The sequence below is a fragment of the Actinia tenebrosa genome, unplaced genomic scaffold, assembly GCF_029948245.1.
Source record: "Actinia tenebrosa isolate PJP-AT-01 unplaced genomic scaffold, QUT_ActTen_1.0 PGA_scaffold10__47_contigs__length_13832649, whole genome shotgun sequence".
NCBI classification, from domain to species: Eukaryota; Metazoa; Cnidaria; class Anthozoa; order Actiniaria; family Actiniidae; genus Actinia; species Actinia tenebrosa.
Window position 1 is genome coordinate 8,104,968 of NW_028292570.1, and position 13,669 is coordinate 8,118,636.

General features: G+C 39.6%; 2 protein-coding genes across 7 annotated transcripts in view; one reads left to right on the top strand and one right to left on the bottom strand.

Annotated features, from left to right (window-relative positions):
• Positions 1-13,669, top strand: part of LOC116302088 (lipase maturation factor 2) — a 40,284-nt gene that overhangs the window by 6,466 nt on the left and 20,149 nt on the right. For 2 of the 3 annotated variants that reach the window (XR_016119183.1, XM_089026748.1), the window contains exons 9-18: positions 561-684; positions 1,383-1,556; positions 1,628-1,733; positions 2,936-3,032; positions 3,617-3,732; positions 3,999-4,068; positions 4,965-5,019; positions 5,364-5,610; positions 6,164-6,272; positions 7,352-7,522. Coding sequence is in view for 2 of the 3 variants with exons in the window: in XM_089026748.1 (XP_088882874.1) it covers positions 561-684; positions 1,383-1,556; positions 1,628-1,733; positions 2,936-3,032; positions 3,617-3,732; positions 3,999-4,068; positions 4,965-5,019; positions 5,364-5,610; positions 6,164-6,272; positions 7,352-7,495 (1,242 nt within the window). In the remaining variant the exon portion in view is untranslated. Of the gene's footprint in view, positions 1-560; positions 685-1,382; positions 1,557-1,627; positions 1,734-2,935; positions 3,033-3,616; positions 3,733-3,998; positions 4,069-4,964; positions 5,020-5,363; positions 5,611-6,163; positions 6,273-7,351; positions 7,598-13,669 lie in introns of those variants that run through there. The other variant, XM_089026747.1, reaches the window with a different exon arrangement.
• Positions 8,458-13,359, bottom strand: LOC116302086 (uncharacterized). Of its 4 annotated transcripts, none has more exons than XM_089026867.1 (4): positions 12,992-13,359; positions 10,278-10,361; positions 9,480-9,738; positions 8,458-8,823 (listed from the first exon to the last, which is right to left on the bottom strand). In XM_089026867.1, the coding sequence occupies exons 2-4, from the start codon at positions 10,357-10,359 to the stop codon at positions 8,604-8,606; spliced, it is 561 nt and encodes a 186-aa protein (XP_088882993.1). In that variant the 5' UTR covers positions 10,360-10,361; positions 12,992-13,359; the 3' UTR covers positions 8,458-8,603. The 4 variants fall into 4 exon arrangements, with proteins under 4 accessions (XP_088882993.1, XP_088882990.1, XP_088882991.1 ...); XM_089026864.1 differs by having other exon boundaries at positions 10,278-10,364; positions 12,992-13,358; XM_089026865.1 differs by lacking the exon at positions 12,992-13,359 and adding an exon at positions 11,079-11,197 and having other exon boundaries at positions 10,278-10,364.

Consider the following 13,669-nt stretch of genomic DNA (forward strand, 5'->3'; position numbering starts at 1 on the left):
GTTTGTACAGCTGTTAGTGTTACACAATAGAAGTATTTCACCATCACCTGACGGCAGCCATATTAAATGGTAGAAACAATACAATTTTACATAAGAAAGAATTCAATTCCCGAGAGCAAAGGGATTTTATTGTTCTGCCATCTAACCACAGGCAGCCCATGTGATGGTGAAATACCTCTAAAGAAAACAACAGTTTTGATCTAACAAATTAAAATTTCACATACATGGTTTAAAAATAGTGTGTTTATTGTTTACTATTTAATGTTTACAAGCTATTTTAGCTCCTATAAAGTGCCTATATTTTTGGGGAAAAATCCTATATTTTCCTATATTTAGAACTTGCACAACCTATATTATTTCCTATCAAATTTGTCTAAAAAGTGGCTGGGATGCCTTTATAAGACCATTCTTCCTAGGAATGGGTAGAAATGTTCTTTAGAGCCAGAAGATCAATAATTTTTCCTTTTAAAAAAGAATTTGTTACTCACTGACTCATCCTTTCATTTGCTCTTTCGTTCCTTTGTTTATTTGTTCATTTATTTATTTTGCTTTCCTTTCAGTTATTTTTCCAAATATTAATTATTCTGACTGGGAATTACAATTTCTTCAATCTGCTAGCAGTGTTTGTTTTGTTACCAATCATTGATGATGAACACTTAATGGCTGTTTGTCCCTCGTGGCTTGGTAAGTTAGAAAAACCAGAAACAGACACCCACCCATGGTTTTCCTAGAGACAGCCCATAGTTACTCCTAGAGTCACCCATAGGTACTCCAAGAGACACCCATAGTTACTCCTAGAGAGACCCATTGTGACTCCTAGAGACATCCATGGGTACTCCTAGAGACTCCCATTGGTGCTCCTAGAGACACTCATTGGTACTCCTAGAGACAGCCAAAGGTACTCCTAAAGGCATCCTTAGGTACTCCTAGGGACACCCATAGGTACTCCTAGAGACTCCCATTGGTACTCCTAGAGACACCCAAAGGTACTCCTAGAGACTGCCATTGGTACTCCTAGAGACACCCATAGGTACTCCTAGAGACTCCCATTGGTACTCCTAGAGACACCCATAGGTACTCCTAGAGACTCCCATTGGTACTCCTAGAGACACCCATAGGTACTCCTAGAGACTCCCATTGGTACTCCTAGAGACACCCAAAGGTACTCCTAGAGACACCCAAAGGTACTCCTAGAGACACCCAAAGGTACTCCTAGAGACACCCAAAGGTACTCCTAGAGACACCCAAAGGTACTCCTAGAGACACCCAAAGGTACTCCTAGAGACACCCATTGGTACTCTTTGAGACATGTACATACACCCATAGGTATCCATAGACATATCCTAAGATATTCCTTTTTAAGCATGCCTATGTGTTTTCAGTTTCAAGAAGCAGATTCAGTGGTCATCAGCTTTCACTTCCCACATGGGTTGAAAGGATCAAGAATATCTTCAGAAAGGTTGCATTTGTTGGAGTCATTGGTACTGTTTTCTACTGGATGGTAAAGCTATTTGACCTGGAAATTTCCAAAAAGCATGTGATCAAGTCCAAGATAAGTGAGTATTTTGTATGAGTATACAAAATTATCTCTATTGAATGAGGCTAACATATTCATTTGTTTGTCTAGCATTTTCTAAGGGAGAGTTCTTCGATGCAATTGAAAAGGCTACTCCAATCGCAATATGGATAGGATTGGGCTCCCTGTGTATTGAAATACTGAGAGCTTTTATTGGGTAAGAGACTGGAATCTAGTCTTTGGTCATTTCTTTTTTATATAATCAGTAGTTATATACTATTCATCGATGTGTTCAATGCATCCATTCTGTCCCTTCCATCCCTTCTACCCCTTTCTTGTAGTCCTTCCATCCAGTCAATCCATCTCATTTATTCTCTCATTTATTCATCCTTTAATCACCCATCCATGCATCCCATCTATCCATTCATTCATCCATCCATTCACCCATTCATTCACCCATCCATCCATCCATCCATCCAATCCATCTATCCATCCATCCATTCATCCATCCATCCATCCATCCATCCAATCCATCTATCCATCCATCCATTCATCCATCCATCCATCCAATCCATCTATCCATCCATCCATTCATCCATTCATCCATTCATCCATCCATCCATCCATCCATCCATCCACCCATCCACCCATCCATCCATCCATCCATCCCACTCATCCTATGCATCCTATTCATCCATCCATCCCTTTTATCTATCTATCCCATCAACTATCCCACCTATCCTATTCATCCCGTCCATGCATCTCAATTATTTAAGTGATTTAAGAATCATTTAATTAAATCATTTACTTTGCGGACACACGAACCAGGACCTCTTGAATATAACTGACCAACCAGATAACGGTAAACTAGACAGAGATTTATTTATTTATTTATTTACATTCATATTTTAACAGGAAGCTTCTTCACTTATAAATGTGATTTTCAAGAAGGTCCTGATAAATAAGATATTTTGACAATAACATGCAAAAAGAGAATGTGGAGGTTGAATATCGAAACCAGCTCGTTACTGAAAAGTCAACATCATTATTACTAGTATGTAAAATTGTAAAAGATGAAAAGTTCAAATTATTTAGGTTTACAGGTTTAAAAGAAATTCGATTTAAAATGGTTGATATTAGAACATTGTTTAAGAGTGTCACTCAGATTGTTCCATTCTTTCATGGAGATTGAACTGATAACATGTGTTAGCTAATCAGATTACCACGTTCTCACGCCTTTATTATATCGATGCGCTATCTGATTGGCTGGTTAAAAATATTGAACTAAATGTCGCACTATGATTGGTTGATGATACTAATTTATCATAGTGGTCGCAGTTGGAATCCGCACAGTAACTTCAAGAGTTTCAAGGCACTAAACAGATTAGAATCATTGCATATTATTTTTATCTTTCATAGTTGTATCATGGAAAGAGGTCTTGTGACCAAGGTCTGGTCTATTCTTCAGTGGTTTGTATTCTCCTTTGCTGCTCTTGGCATATTTGCTATCAGTCTGGTGAGTGAGCAAATGTGCTTCAATAGACTATTTTCAAGTTCCAGATTACCGCTGTGTTTCTTGATTACAGACTCATTTACCCAGGCTTAGCCTCGATTTTGTGAAGAATATTCACGTGTTCCAGTCAAGGTCCGTCGAGTTTCAAAGTGTTTGTACTGTTGAAGTTGTGCATTCTTTACTTTACCATTGGTGTTTGGGAATATTTAGACACTGATTTGAGGCTAGCCCTGAGTAAATGAGTCTGTAATCAAGAAACACATCTGTAATTTGGAATCACACCAGAGACCCCAGAGGTGAGAGGGGAGTGTACTACTGCTACACCACCCTTGATTCGCAAGCATGTGAGGTAGATTTGATCTGGACCTCATCTTGTCATAAATATTCTGTGTCAAATAATGACTAAAAACTTCTTGAAATTCTTTCACCTTTACTGCCCACTTTTTTTCACTTAAACTCTAACTAACCTGATTATTCTTTCTTCCAACTCCAATTCCCTTCTATCTTTTTCCTACCCATCCTATCCCATGATACCTTGCATGTTCAAGGAACTTGGGTGATCTGTTTGTCTCTTTCTCACACCACAGGTTCCCTATACGGATATTGACTACGCCACGCAACAAAAAGTCTGGCCTCTCATCAAAAGATTGAAGCACAAGACTGATTATCTGGAGCTAGTGCACGCTTATGGGCTGTTTAGAAGGTATGGGGTTCCTGTGGCTTCTTAGAAAGAGAGGGGCTTGGTTTAGAAGGAATGAGGGAGGAGACATGGGAACCTCACCTGGGGTTCCTGTGGCTTAGAAATGGAGGGGCATGGGACATCATGTCCTAGTCTCAAATTTGGCCAATGCACTTTTTTAATTCAACTTTCCTTGCATGTCCCTCATGACCTCCTTATCCGTATTTTTATTGTTTTTTTTTTTGTATTTTTTTTACTGGTTTCTAACTGGTTTTAATGTTATTGCTCAGCATGACTGGTGTTGGTGGCAGACCGGAAGTAATCGTTGAAGGAAGCAACTCATTGGAAGGACCTTGGAAGGTGTGTCGGGGGGTTATCAAATAGTCCACTTCCGAGATATGCTTCGCTTGTCACGCACAAAGGTTTCAGTATGAGGCTACGTGCTAAATTAAATTAATTCTTACCGCCTGTCACGAATGACTGAGCATTTAGCACGTAGCCTCATACTGAAACCTTTGTTGATAAAAGTCTAGAAATCTAATTGTCTGCTTCGATTGGTGTCCAAACATTGACCACCGCATCAGATGATGAACATTCCGCACGAGACAGGAAATGACGTCAAGTGAAGCCCAGCAATAGACCTCTTTACCTTTAGCATAATGATTTCCCATTTCAGTTAAACAAAGAAATGATACTCTAGGGAATGACACATGGTCTTGAGAATAAGATTCTTTGTTTGAGTTGTATCCATATTCATGTGTCTTCTCATGTACAACCGTTAAACAAAGAAATGATACTCTAGACAATGACACATGGTCTTGAGAATAAGATTCTTTGTTTGAGTTGTATCCATATTCATGTGTCTTCTCATGTACAACCGTTAAACAAAGAAATGATACTCTAGGGAATGACACGTGGTCTTGAGAATAAGATTCTTTGTTTGAGTTGTACTCATATTCATGTGTCTTCTCATGCACAACCGTTAAACAAAGAAATAAACATTACACCCAAGATAAAGAGGACTATTACCCTGCGTATCTGCTTAAGAAAAGGTGGATGATATGGGAGAGGTCTTCCTTTCTTCATCCCTATTCCCTATTCCCCACTTTCCCCCCCTCCCCCCCCTTCCCCACCCATCCTCTTCCCAAGAGACACTAAACGGAGCACCAACGCAAACAACAACAAACAAACAAGCAAGTGAAAAACCGGAAGTAAATTAGTCCCGTCACGTGATATTTTTTGCATTCCCTTTTTAGGAGTACGACTTTCTATATAAACCTGGGATTTTGGACAAAAGACTTCCAGTTGTTGGTAAGTAAATTCCAGTTATGGATTGAAATTTGCTCCTTGGGGACACAGTGTTGAACCAAACTGAATGCGCATAGTGTGCTGAATACCTGCAGTCAACACTTCCACGTCATTTTCAAACTGACCTGGATTCGATGCCTGAAAATATGAGACAAAATATTTACTGGGTACCCTGTGTTGAAAATAAATTGAGGAGACGTCTCAGTAGCCCACTTCCGAGATATACTTCGCTTGTCACGCACAAAGGTTTCAGTATGAGGCTACGGTCTATCTTCAATGCTGTGTTCCAATTGAATGAGCTATTAGTGGTATACCACTTTGTTTAATATTATGCTAATATGTTCCAGCTCCCCATCAACCTCGTCTTGATTGGCAAATGTGGTTCGCAGCTTTAGGCTCGTACAATCACAATCCTTGGTTCGTCCACATGGTGTACAGGCTACTACAAGGACATCAAGACGTCCTAGATCTACTGGACAAGAATCCTTTTCCTAACAAACCACCACTGTTCATCAGAGCACACCTTTATAAATATCACTATACCAGGCTGCCGAAGAATACTAGTAATGTGTTTGAGGCTATCCATAATGCTGGGTAAGGACTTACACGTTTTATTAGTATACAGTGCATCTTGGGATATATTGGGGTATTGCATTATACCTTTGTTTTGAGTGGCCGTTCTTTCTCTGCTCCAACCATAATGCTACCTTTGCTTGCTTTGTAATAATGTCATTGATGGTGATTGTGACGATGATGATGATGGTGATAATGATGATGTTGATGACGATTATGGTGAAGATGATGATAATGATGGTGACAATGCGGGTGATGGTAATGATGATGGTGATGATGATAATAATAATGGTGATGATAATGCTGATGATAATTGTGATGGTGAAGATGACTATAATGATGGTGACGATGATGTTAGTGATGATAATGGTGACGATGGTGGTATGATGATTATGACGATGGTGGTGATGATGATGATGGTAATGATGTTGATAATGTTGAAGATGATGATGATAGTTATAATAATGATGGTGCATGGTGACGATGACAATCGTGATGATGTCTATGATGTTGATAATAGCAAATTGTTGATCAATTTTCAATATATTAATGATTTATTGATAAATTATTGCAGCTTGATCAAGAATTGGTGGACAAGAGAATACACGGGAGAATACCTGCCTATCGTATCTTTAAATGAACCCTCCCTGGTCACATGGTTAAACCACTTTGGTTATGCTAAGGTAATGAACATGTTGATGAACCCAAGGAGGTACACCCTGGAGGTACAATACGTACACAAGGGGTACCCCCTGGGGATACTATGTACTTATTGACTAAGGTAATAAACATGTTGATGAACCCAAGGAGGTACACCCTGGAGGTACAATACGTAGACAAGGGGTACCCCCTGGGGATACTATGTACTTATTGACTAAGGTAATCAACATGTTGATGAACCCAAGGAGGTACTCCCTGGAGGTACAATACGTACACAAGGGGTACCCCTGGGGATACTATATACTTATTGACTAAGGTAATGAACATGTTGATGAACCCAAGGGGTACTCCCTGGAGGTACATTACGTACACAAGGGGTACCTCTGGGAATACTATGTACTTATTGACTAAGGTAATGAACATGTTGATAAACCCAAGGGGTACTCCGTGGATGAACATTACGTACACAAGGGGTACCTCTGCGAATACTATGTACTTATTGACTAAGTGGAAGGGCCGGTAAGGAAAATATTTGGCTCGAGGTCATGCTTTAGAAAGCTTGTAACTCTGGTCCTTTTTATCCAACCACGTTCAAGTTTCTCTAGTCTAGTCTAATGCGTTTACCACTGGTGGGTGGACGGCTTGATGCCTAACAGGCCTTGCGACCCAATTGATAAGGCAGCCGGTTAGCACGGGCACTGAAGATGGTCGTCACCAGCGTCTTCAGTGGATCTTTTACGTCCGCCTTATGCAGGGTTATATAGTGAAGACAGACGGGGCCTAAGGTTTTAAGTCCTTGTCCAAGAAGACTTGAAGGTCTAACCATTTGCAGATGTAATTACAAAGGCAGCACCTTCTCCTCAGTTATTTTAAGACCCTGAGTGTTGTCCAGGCCGAGGCTTGAACCACGTCCTTCCGCACAACAGACCGACGCTCTTACCAACTGAGCTACCGGGTGGCGGTAGTCGGTTTCACAGACTTACTGATATTGACGTGCGTTGTCAGATGAAGGAATCTTTTGCTAATTAAATTCAAATTCAAAACTCGCCCCAGTCTTGTTTCTAACGTGGTCAATTGCTAGCGACGTTTTCTCTTATTTTAGAATGATCCATGGCCTGAGCATCCATCTGGTAGACTGTACCACTTCATCAAATATCTTCGTTCTCTGGCGCGGACCCTAGATGCGGTTGTATTCATCCTAGTGTTGTTCCTGTCTGGTGTAGTCATTGGCTGTGTTCTCTCTTGACCAACCAGTTATAAACACTGAATTCAGGTAGGGGATAGGTAGATAGATATGTTAAATCACGATATATTTAAAAAGTAGTAATAAACTAAATAGAATTCTTTATTTTGGGCTAAATGTTATAACATTTTCAATCATTGCCGATTTGCCTTTTTTCCGTGGGGGGTGGGGGGGGGGGGGGTCGGAATTTCGGGTCTTGGCCAACATAAAGCACGCATCGCGGATGTAAACCGTCTTATTTTCTTGCAGAATAATCTATATAGACGTCTTTACTTTGGGCTTAATTAATGTTATGCCAATATAAATCATTGCCGATTTATTATTTTTTTGTGGCCCGGATTTCGTCTTTTGCTCATTATGAAGTTCGGATTGCAAATCTAAACCATCTTCAAAAATGTGTTATGTTCGTTTTTTAATGTCGAGACAAAAATACAATACAACTATCAACTTTTTTTTTTTTTGCGGATTCCGTTTTTTTTGTTGTTGTTGTTGTTGTTGTTTTTTTTTTGCGGACCGAGAGATTCGGATCGACGAATTTGCATACCCCTATTCACACCCCCTGCTAGCGATTTGAATTGCCATACCCCTATTCACACCCCCTGCTAGCGATTTGAATTGCCATACCCCTATTCACACCCCCTGCTAGTGATTTGAATTGCCATACCCCTGTTCACACCCCCTGCTAGTGATTTGAATTGCCATACCCCTGTTCACACCCCCTGCTAGTGATTTGAATTGCCATACCCCTATTCACACCCCCTGCTAGTGATTTGAATTGCCATACCCCTGTTCACACCCCCTGCTAGTGATTTGAATTGCCATACCCCTATTCACACCCCCTGCTAGTGATTTGAATTGCCATACCCCTATTCACACCCCCTGTAAGTGAATTGAATAAGACTTGAAAATGGGACCAGTGATCCTATTGTACAAAAGTGTTTTGTTGAATAGTCCAGAGGCAAAGCTATCATTGAAGCGCTTTTTTATTTCTTAAAACCTATCTTACTACAGCTCGGAACAGTTTTAGCGAAACTTACTACATCGTTACAGCAGCATTTGATTCATGTGTTACCATACGCAAAGCTGCTTAAAGGTATCTTTGTAGAAAGGCTTAAACAAAGTATCCATAAACACTAGCGCAAACGCGACCACTGTTATCACTCTCGGCGTAGTTCAGTAGATCTTCACCGTACCAAACTTTAAGGATGGATTTGGGGCCGCCAACGTAGAGTGGGACGTTGAAGCCGTGCTGAAGAACGAGGTATTCTGATCTGGAGTCGAATCCAGGGATGCTGAACCACTTGCCGTTCCTGTGGACGCCTGTGGTAAATCTGTCAAAGAAAAAAGGTACATTTGAATATTTTAAATTTTGAGAGAGAAGCTCACTAGTGTTTAAAGTATTTAGTGCCTGCATGGCAGTCGTATTCAAGTAAAACAAAAAGTCATCCAACCAATTTGATTACCGGTGATCAACCAAGGGACCAACCTACCAACTTACCAAGGGACCAACCTACCAACTTACCAAGGGACCAACCTACCAACTGACCAAGGGACCAACCTACCAACTGAGCAAGGGACCAACCTACCAACTGAGCAAGGGACCAACCTACCAACTGAGCAAGGGACCAACCTACCAACTGACCAAGGGACCAACCTACCAACTTACCAAGGGACCAACCTACCAACTTACCAAGGGACCAACCTACCAACTTACCAAGGGACCAACTTACCAAGGGACCAACCTACCAACTTACCAAGGGACCAACCTACCAACTTACCAAGGGACCAACCTACCAACTTACCAAGGGACCAACCTACCAACTTACCAAGGGACCAACCTACCAACTTACCAAGGGACCAACCTACCAACTTACCAAGGAACCAACCTACCAACTGACCAAGGGACCAACCTCAACTGACCAAGGGACCAACCTCAACTTACCAAATAAATGTTTATCTATGACTGAAATGCCGATGAATTACTTACGTTGCTCCAACCTTTGGGAAGAGGATGTGGTTGCTCTCATCGGTAATGAAGACATTCAAAGGGGTTTTTACGAGGTTTGGAAAGTTGTGGCATCCCCAGTTGCTTTCATGACTCGCCCGAGATGCGCAGACAATCTTGCCGCTCCAGTGAACGAGCTTAACGGCTGCAAGAAATCCCTCGGAATGAGGTTTGAAGATACCCGGTTTGGTGCCCTTACCCTCAAAGCATACGGGCCCCCAGTTGAGCTTTTTCCATTTATCTAGAGAAAGGAAAGACAACAAGTAAAATAATTCTGTGAGGCAACATGCTCACGAAGCAGGAGCCAAAACAGAACCTGGAAAAAATCCTCAAATCAAGGAAGAAGACTAATAAAAGTTACTGATGTGCAATGTCGAGTCAAAGTAAAACATTTTTCTATATTTCTATTTCATCCGTACTTCTCGTCACTTTTCGAACATTAGAGAACAATGAGATGGTAGAACCTTTGACCTCGTAAAATTATTTGAAGTTTGAAGTTTGCACATGAAAAGACACATGAATATGGATACAACTCAAACAAAGAATCTTATTCTCAAGACCATGTGTCATTCCCTGGAGTATCATTTCTTTGTTTAACAGTTGCACATGAGAAGACACATGAATTGGATACAACTCAAACAAAGAATCTTATTCTCAGTCTAGAGAATGACACGTTGTCTTAAATGGGAAAATAATGTGTTCAACGTCAATGAAAAAGAACCTAAAGGAACGAGCAACGAGCTGCGACTCTAACCAGATATAAGAGCTAAAAATACTTACGTGAAGATGCTCGTTCAAAACGTGCCTGGCTTGAGTGAAATATCAAACAAACCAGCAGCAACAACAGATACTTCCAAATCATTGCTTCTATAGAGAAATAAGATATGGAACTGAGATAAAAAGGACAAGGACAGTGAGCCCTGTAACAACCTCTGGGCTGATCTAAGTCAGGGCATGGCTAACTTACAGATGAAACCTTGAAACAACCTCTGGGCTGATCTAAGTCAGGGCATGGCTAACTCACAGATAGAACCCTGAAACAACCTCTGGGCTGATCTAAGTCAGGGCATGGCTAACTCACAGATCGAACCCTAAAACAACCTCTGGGCTGATCTAAGTCAGGGCATAGCTAACTCGCAGATTGAACCCTAAAACAACCTCTGGGCTGATCTAAGTCAGGGCATGGCTAACTCGCAGATTGAACCCTAAAACAACCTCTGGGCTGATCTAAGTCAGGGCATGGCTAACTCACAGATTGAACCCTTAAACAACCTCTGGGCTGATCTAAGTCAGGGCATGGCTAACCCACAAATTGAAGCCTGTAACAATCTCTGGACTAATCTATGTCAGGGCACGGCTAACTCACAGATTGAACTTTGTAACAACCTCTGGGCTGATCTAAGTCGGGGCATGGCTAACTCACAGATCGAACCCTGAAACGACCTCTGGGCTGTTCTAAGTCGGGACATGGCTAACTCACAATTCAAAAACAAAAATACTCACTCTACTTCTATTTCTACAAAGATGTTGCACAAAGTATGTTTTGCCACTGATTGCAATTAACTAACTCTTAAAACTTACCGAGAACAATTACTAGTACCTAGTCCTGAGAAGTTGAAACGTCGAAGAGCAAACCTCAACTGATATGCCCTTACGGCGAAATGGATATTCATACATATTTATTCAAATGACAAAGTAAAGCTTGAATGTCTGAGTTAAAGTACTTTCAAATAAAATTGGAGTTTAGAATTGCTTAATTGCGCGTGAATTATTTGAAGAGTGTGAAAAGAGGACACAGATTAATAAGTATAAGATATTTCACGGAGGTACAGGTCGCTATATTTCAGGATATCGCCGGATGAAATTTGAAGGTTTTTTAAATCTCTAATAATTTGCATTTCACTGAACTGTTGAACGGGGATTTTTTTGAATCTGTTATTTGTCGAGATTTTAGTTTTCCAACTCGTTTAGTTTTAATCTGAACGTACAAGTTTTATCTGCTTAAAACGATATCAGTGATTTGGAAATTTTTAATTGGGAAACTTTAAAATTGAGAAACAGAAACCTGAGTAATATATAAAACAGCGCGGATAACGTATCCAAGCAAGCCAACACCAGCAAAATAGACGTCATGTTCATCAGCGCATCGTTCTTTTTCCCTATTGATAATTACATTTAGAGCTTGTCAGTAAAGAACCAGCTTCGATTTTTTATAAGTGAGATGAATTTAGTGATGTTTTTGAAGATTAATGAATATAATAAATATTTATGCAAAGTAATATTTTTATTTAGAGTTATTCATATAGGTTGGCTTTTGTTTAACGTGCTCATCAAGCGAGGACCAATGGTCTGTACTTAGGTAAACGTCCTCGTCCTCGTCGGGTTTGAAATTGGTCGTAGTTTAAGTCAGTCCAAATGTGTCAATCATCTTCAAATGCTATTATATAATGAAATATAAATATAATGACCTTGGAGACAGATTTCCTAAGATATGTCAATATTTACTTTACAAACGGGATTTTTTCGCGTGTTTTTCGTGTTTTCTTTTCACTTACGAATATTACGTTTAGACTTTGAAAAAATAGCACCTTGAATGTGAATTATACCGGACGTAAAATAATCAAAGTAAAAATGGGGTCCACGATCTATAGTGCGTAACATATATCCGTGAAAAAGTTAGCCAATAAAATTGTGAATTAGTGAAGAAGTTTGGAGGTCTACGGCCTACTGAGGAAAATTGTACAATTAACAGTATAACAGTTTATCTTTCCATTAGATATTTGTTATTCATTATATAGATATCGATGAAATACCAGGTTTTCTCTAGTGTTGAAAACTTGATATCTTTCAGCAGTGGAAGATACCATATCTTTCACACGTGAAGATATCGCTGTTGAATCGGCTTGCTATTGTAATAAAGAATTTTTGAGCTTTTGTTTTATTTAAGTTTCATCGATATCTATATAATAAACAGAACATTACATGGCCGCTTGGAGATACGAATTTTATCTTCTCGTGTTCAATTTAGATATCAATTGAACGCTAGAAGATAAAATTCGTATCTCCAAGCGGTCATGTAATATCCTCTATTTATCATATAATTATCCATAAAATACCTATATTTCTCCTTTTCGAAAAGCTGATATTTTCACATGCGAAAATAGCATGTTATTTTCACATGTGAAAATATCGTTTCCATGTGTATTTAAGCTATTAGTTTATAAATAAAAACTTTTTATAATAATAAAAAGCTTGTTAAGTTGATTTTATGGATAATTTTATAAAAAAAAAAAAAAGAATATTACATGGGCGCGCGGAGATACGAAATTTTTCTCTCGTGTTGAAAATCTCTCACTTGTGAGATATCTTTTCAACACTCGAAGATAAAATTCGTCTCTCCACGCGCCCATGTAATATCCTCTATATACAAAATATATACATATGAATGGTATTTATGATAATGGAGAGGAAACATTTACCATTGTAATTCTTACCAGAAACTCTCCAGATTATTCGATGTTACGTGAAATGTGTGGCGTTCAGATAGTGATTACAGTCAATTCAAAAAACGTCGTCAACCGGCTCAAGCCTACGCGACTGGACCGAAACTAACTCTAGGTAAAAATCACTGAAGCTGTTAAATATTCGTTCTGAATTAATTGTTCCCGCTAGTAATAAGATAATAATGGCGAGAAACAATCCATCAAATGCATGTCTTTGGGTTTCGGGAAAGGAAAACAAAGTAGTTATGATTCAGTTCACAATTTCTAAAATATGAAGGCATTAAAAAAAAAAGTATCCTTCGACACTTCCCGCTCGCCTACGAAGGTTCGTGCTGCAAACCAGGCATAACTAGTCCGATTATGGAGTCAACTCGGCTTCAATGATTACTACCCAGAGTTCCTTTCGGTCCAGTCGCGTAGGCTTGAGTCACTCGAGTGGTCGACGACAACGTTTTTTGAATTGACTGTATTTATTTCATATCACTTGACTGCCATTTCAAAATGAACACATCACATTTAGGAATCTTTGCTGCAGCAGTTTTCTACTTTTCCAAGTTTTTTGTTGTTGTCGATCTTCAAGCAACTTTTGTAAATTAAAGGGGCACTTGGATGAAAACGCCCCAATTTTTGAAAGTACGAGTAATTGAAGTATTTGAGGATAATATGACT

What these genes read in the sequence shown, in the direction of transcription:
- LOC116302086 (XM_089026867.1), bottom strand. Translation starts at nt 10,359, where the DNA reads ATGATTTGGAAGTATCTGTTGTTGCTGCTGGTTTGTTTGATATTTCAC. An exon ending in TTTTGAACGAGCATCTTCAC is followed by an intron (nt 9,739 to 10,277) that starts GTAAGTATTTTT and finishes TCCTTTCTCTAG; the next exon opens with ATAAATGGAAAAAGCTCAAC. An exon ending in TTCCCAAAGGTTGGAGCAAC is followed by an intron (nt 8,824 to 9,479) that starts GTAAGTAATTCA and finishes TTTCTTTGACAG; the next exon opens with ATTTACCACAGGCGTCCACA.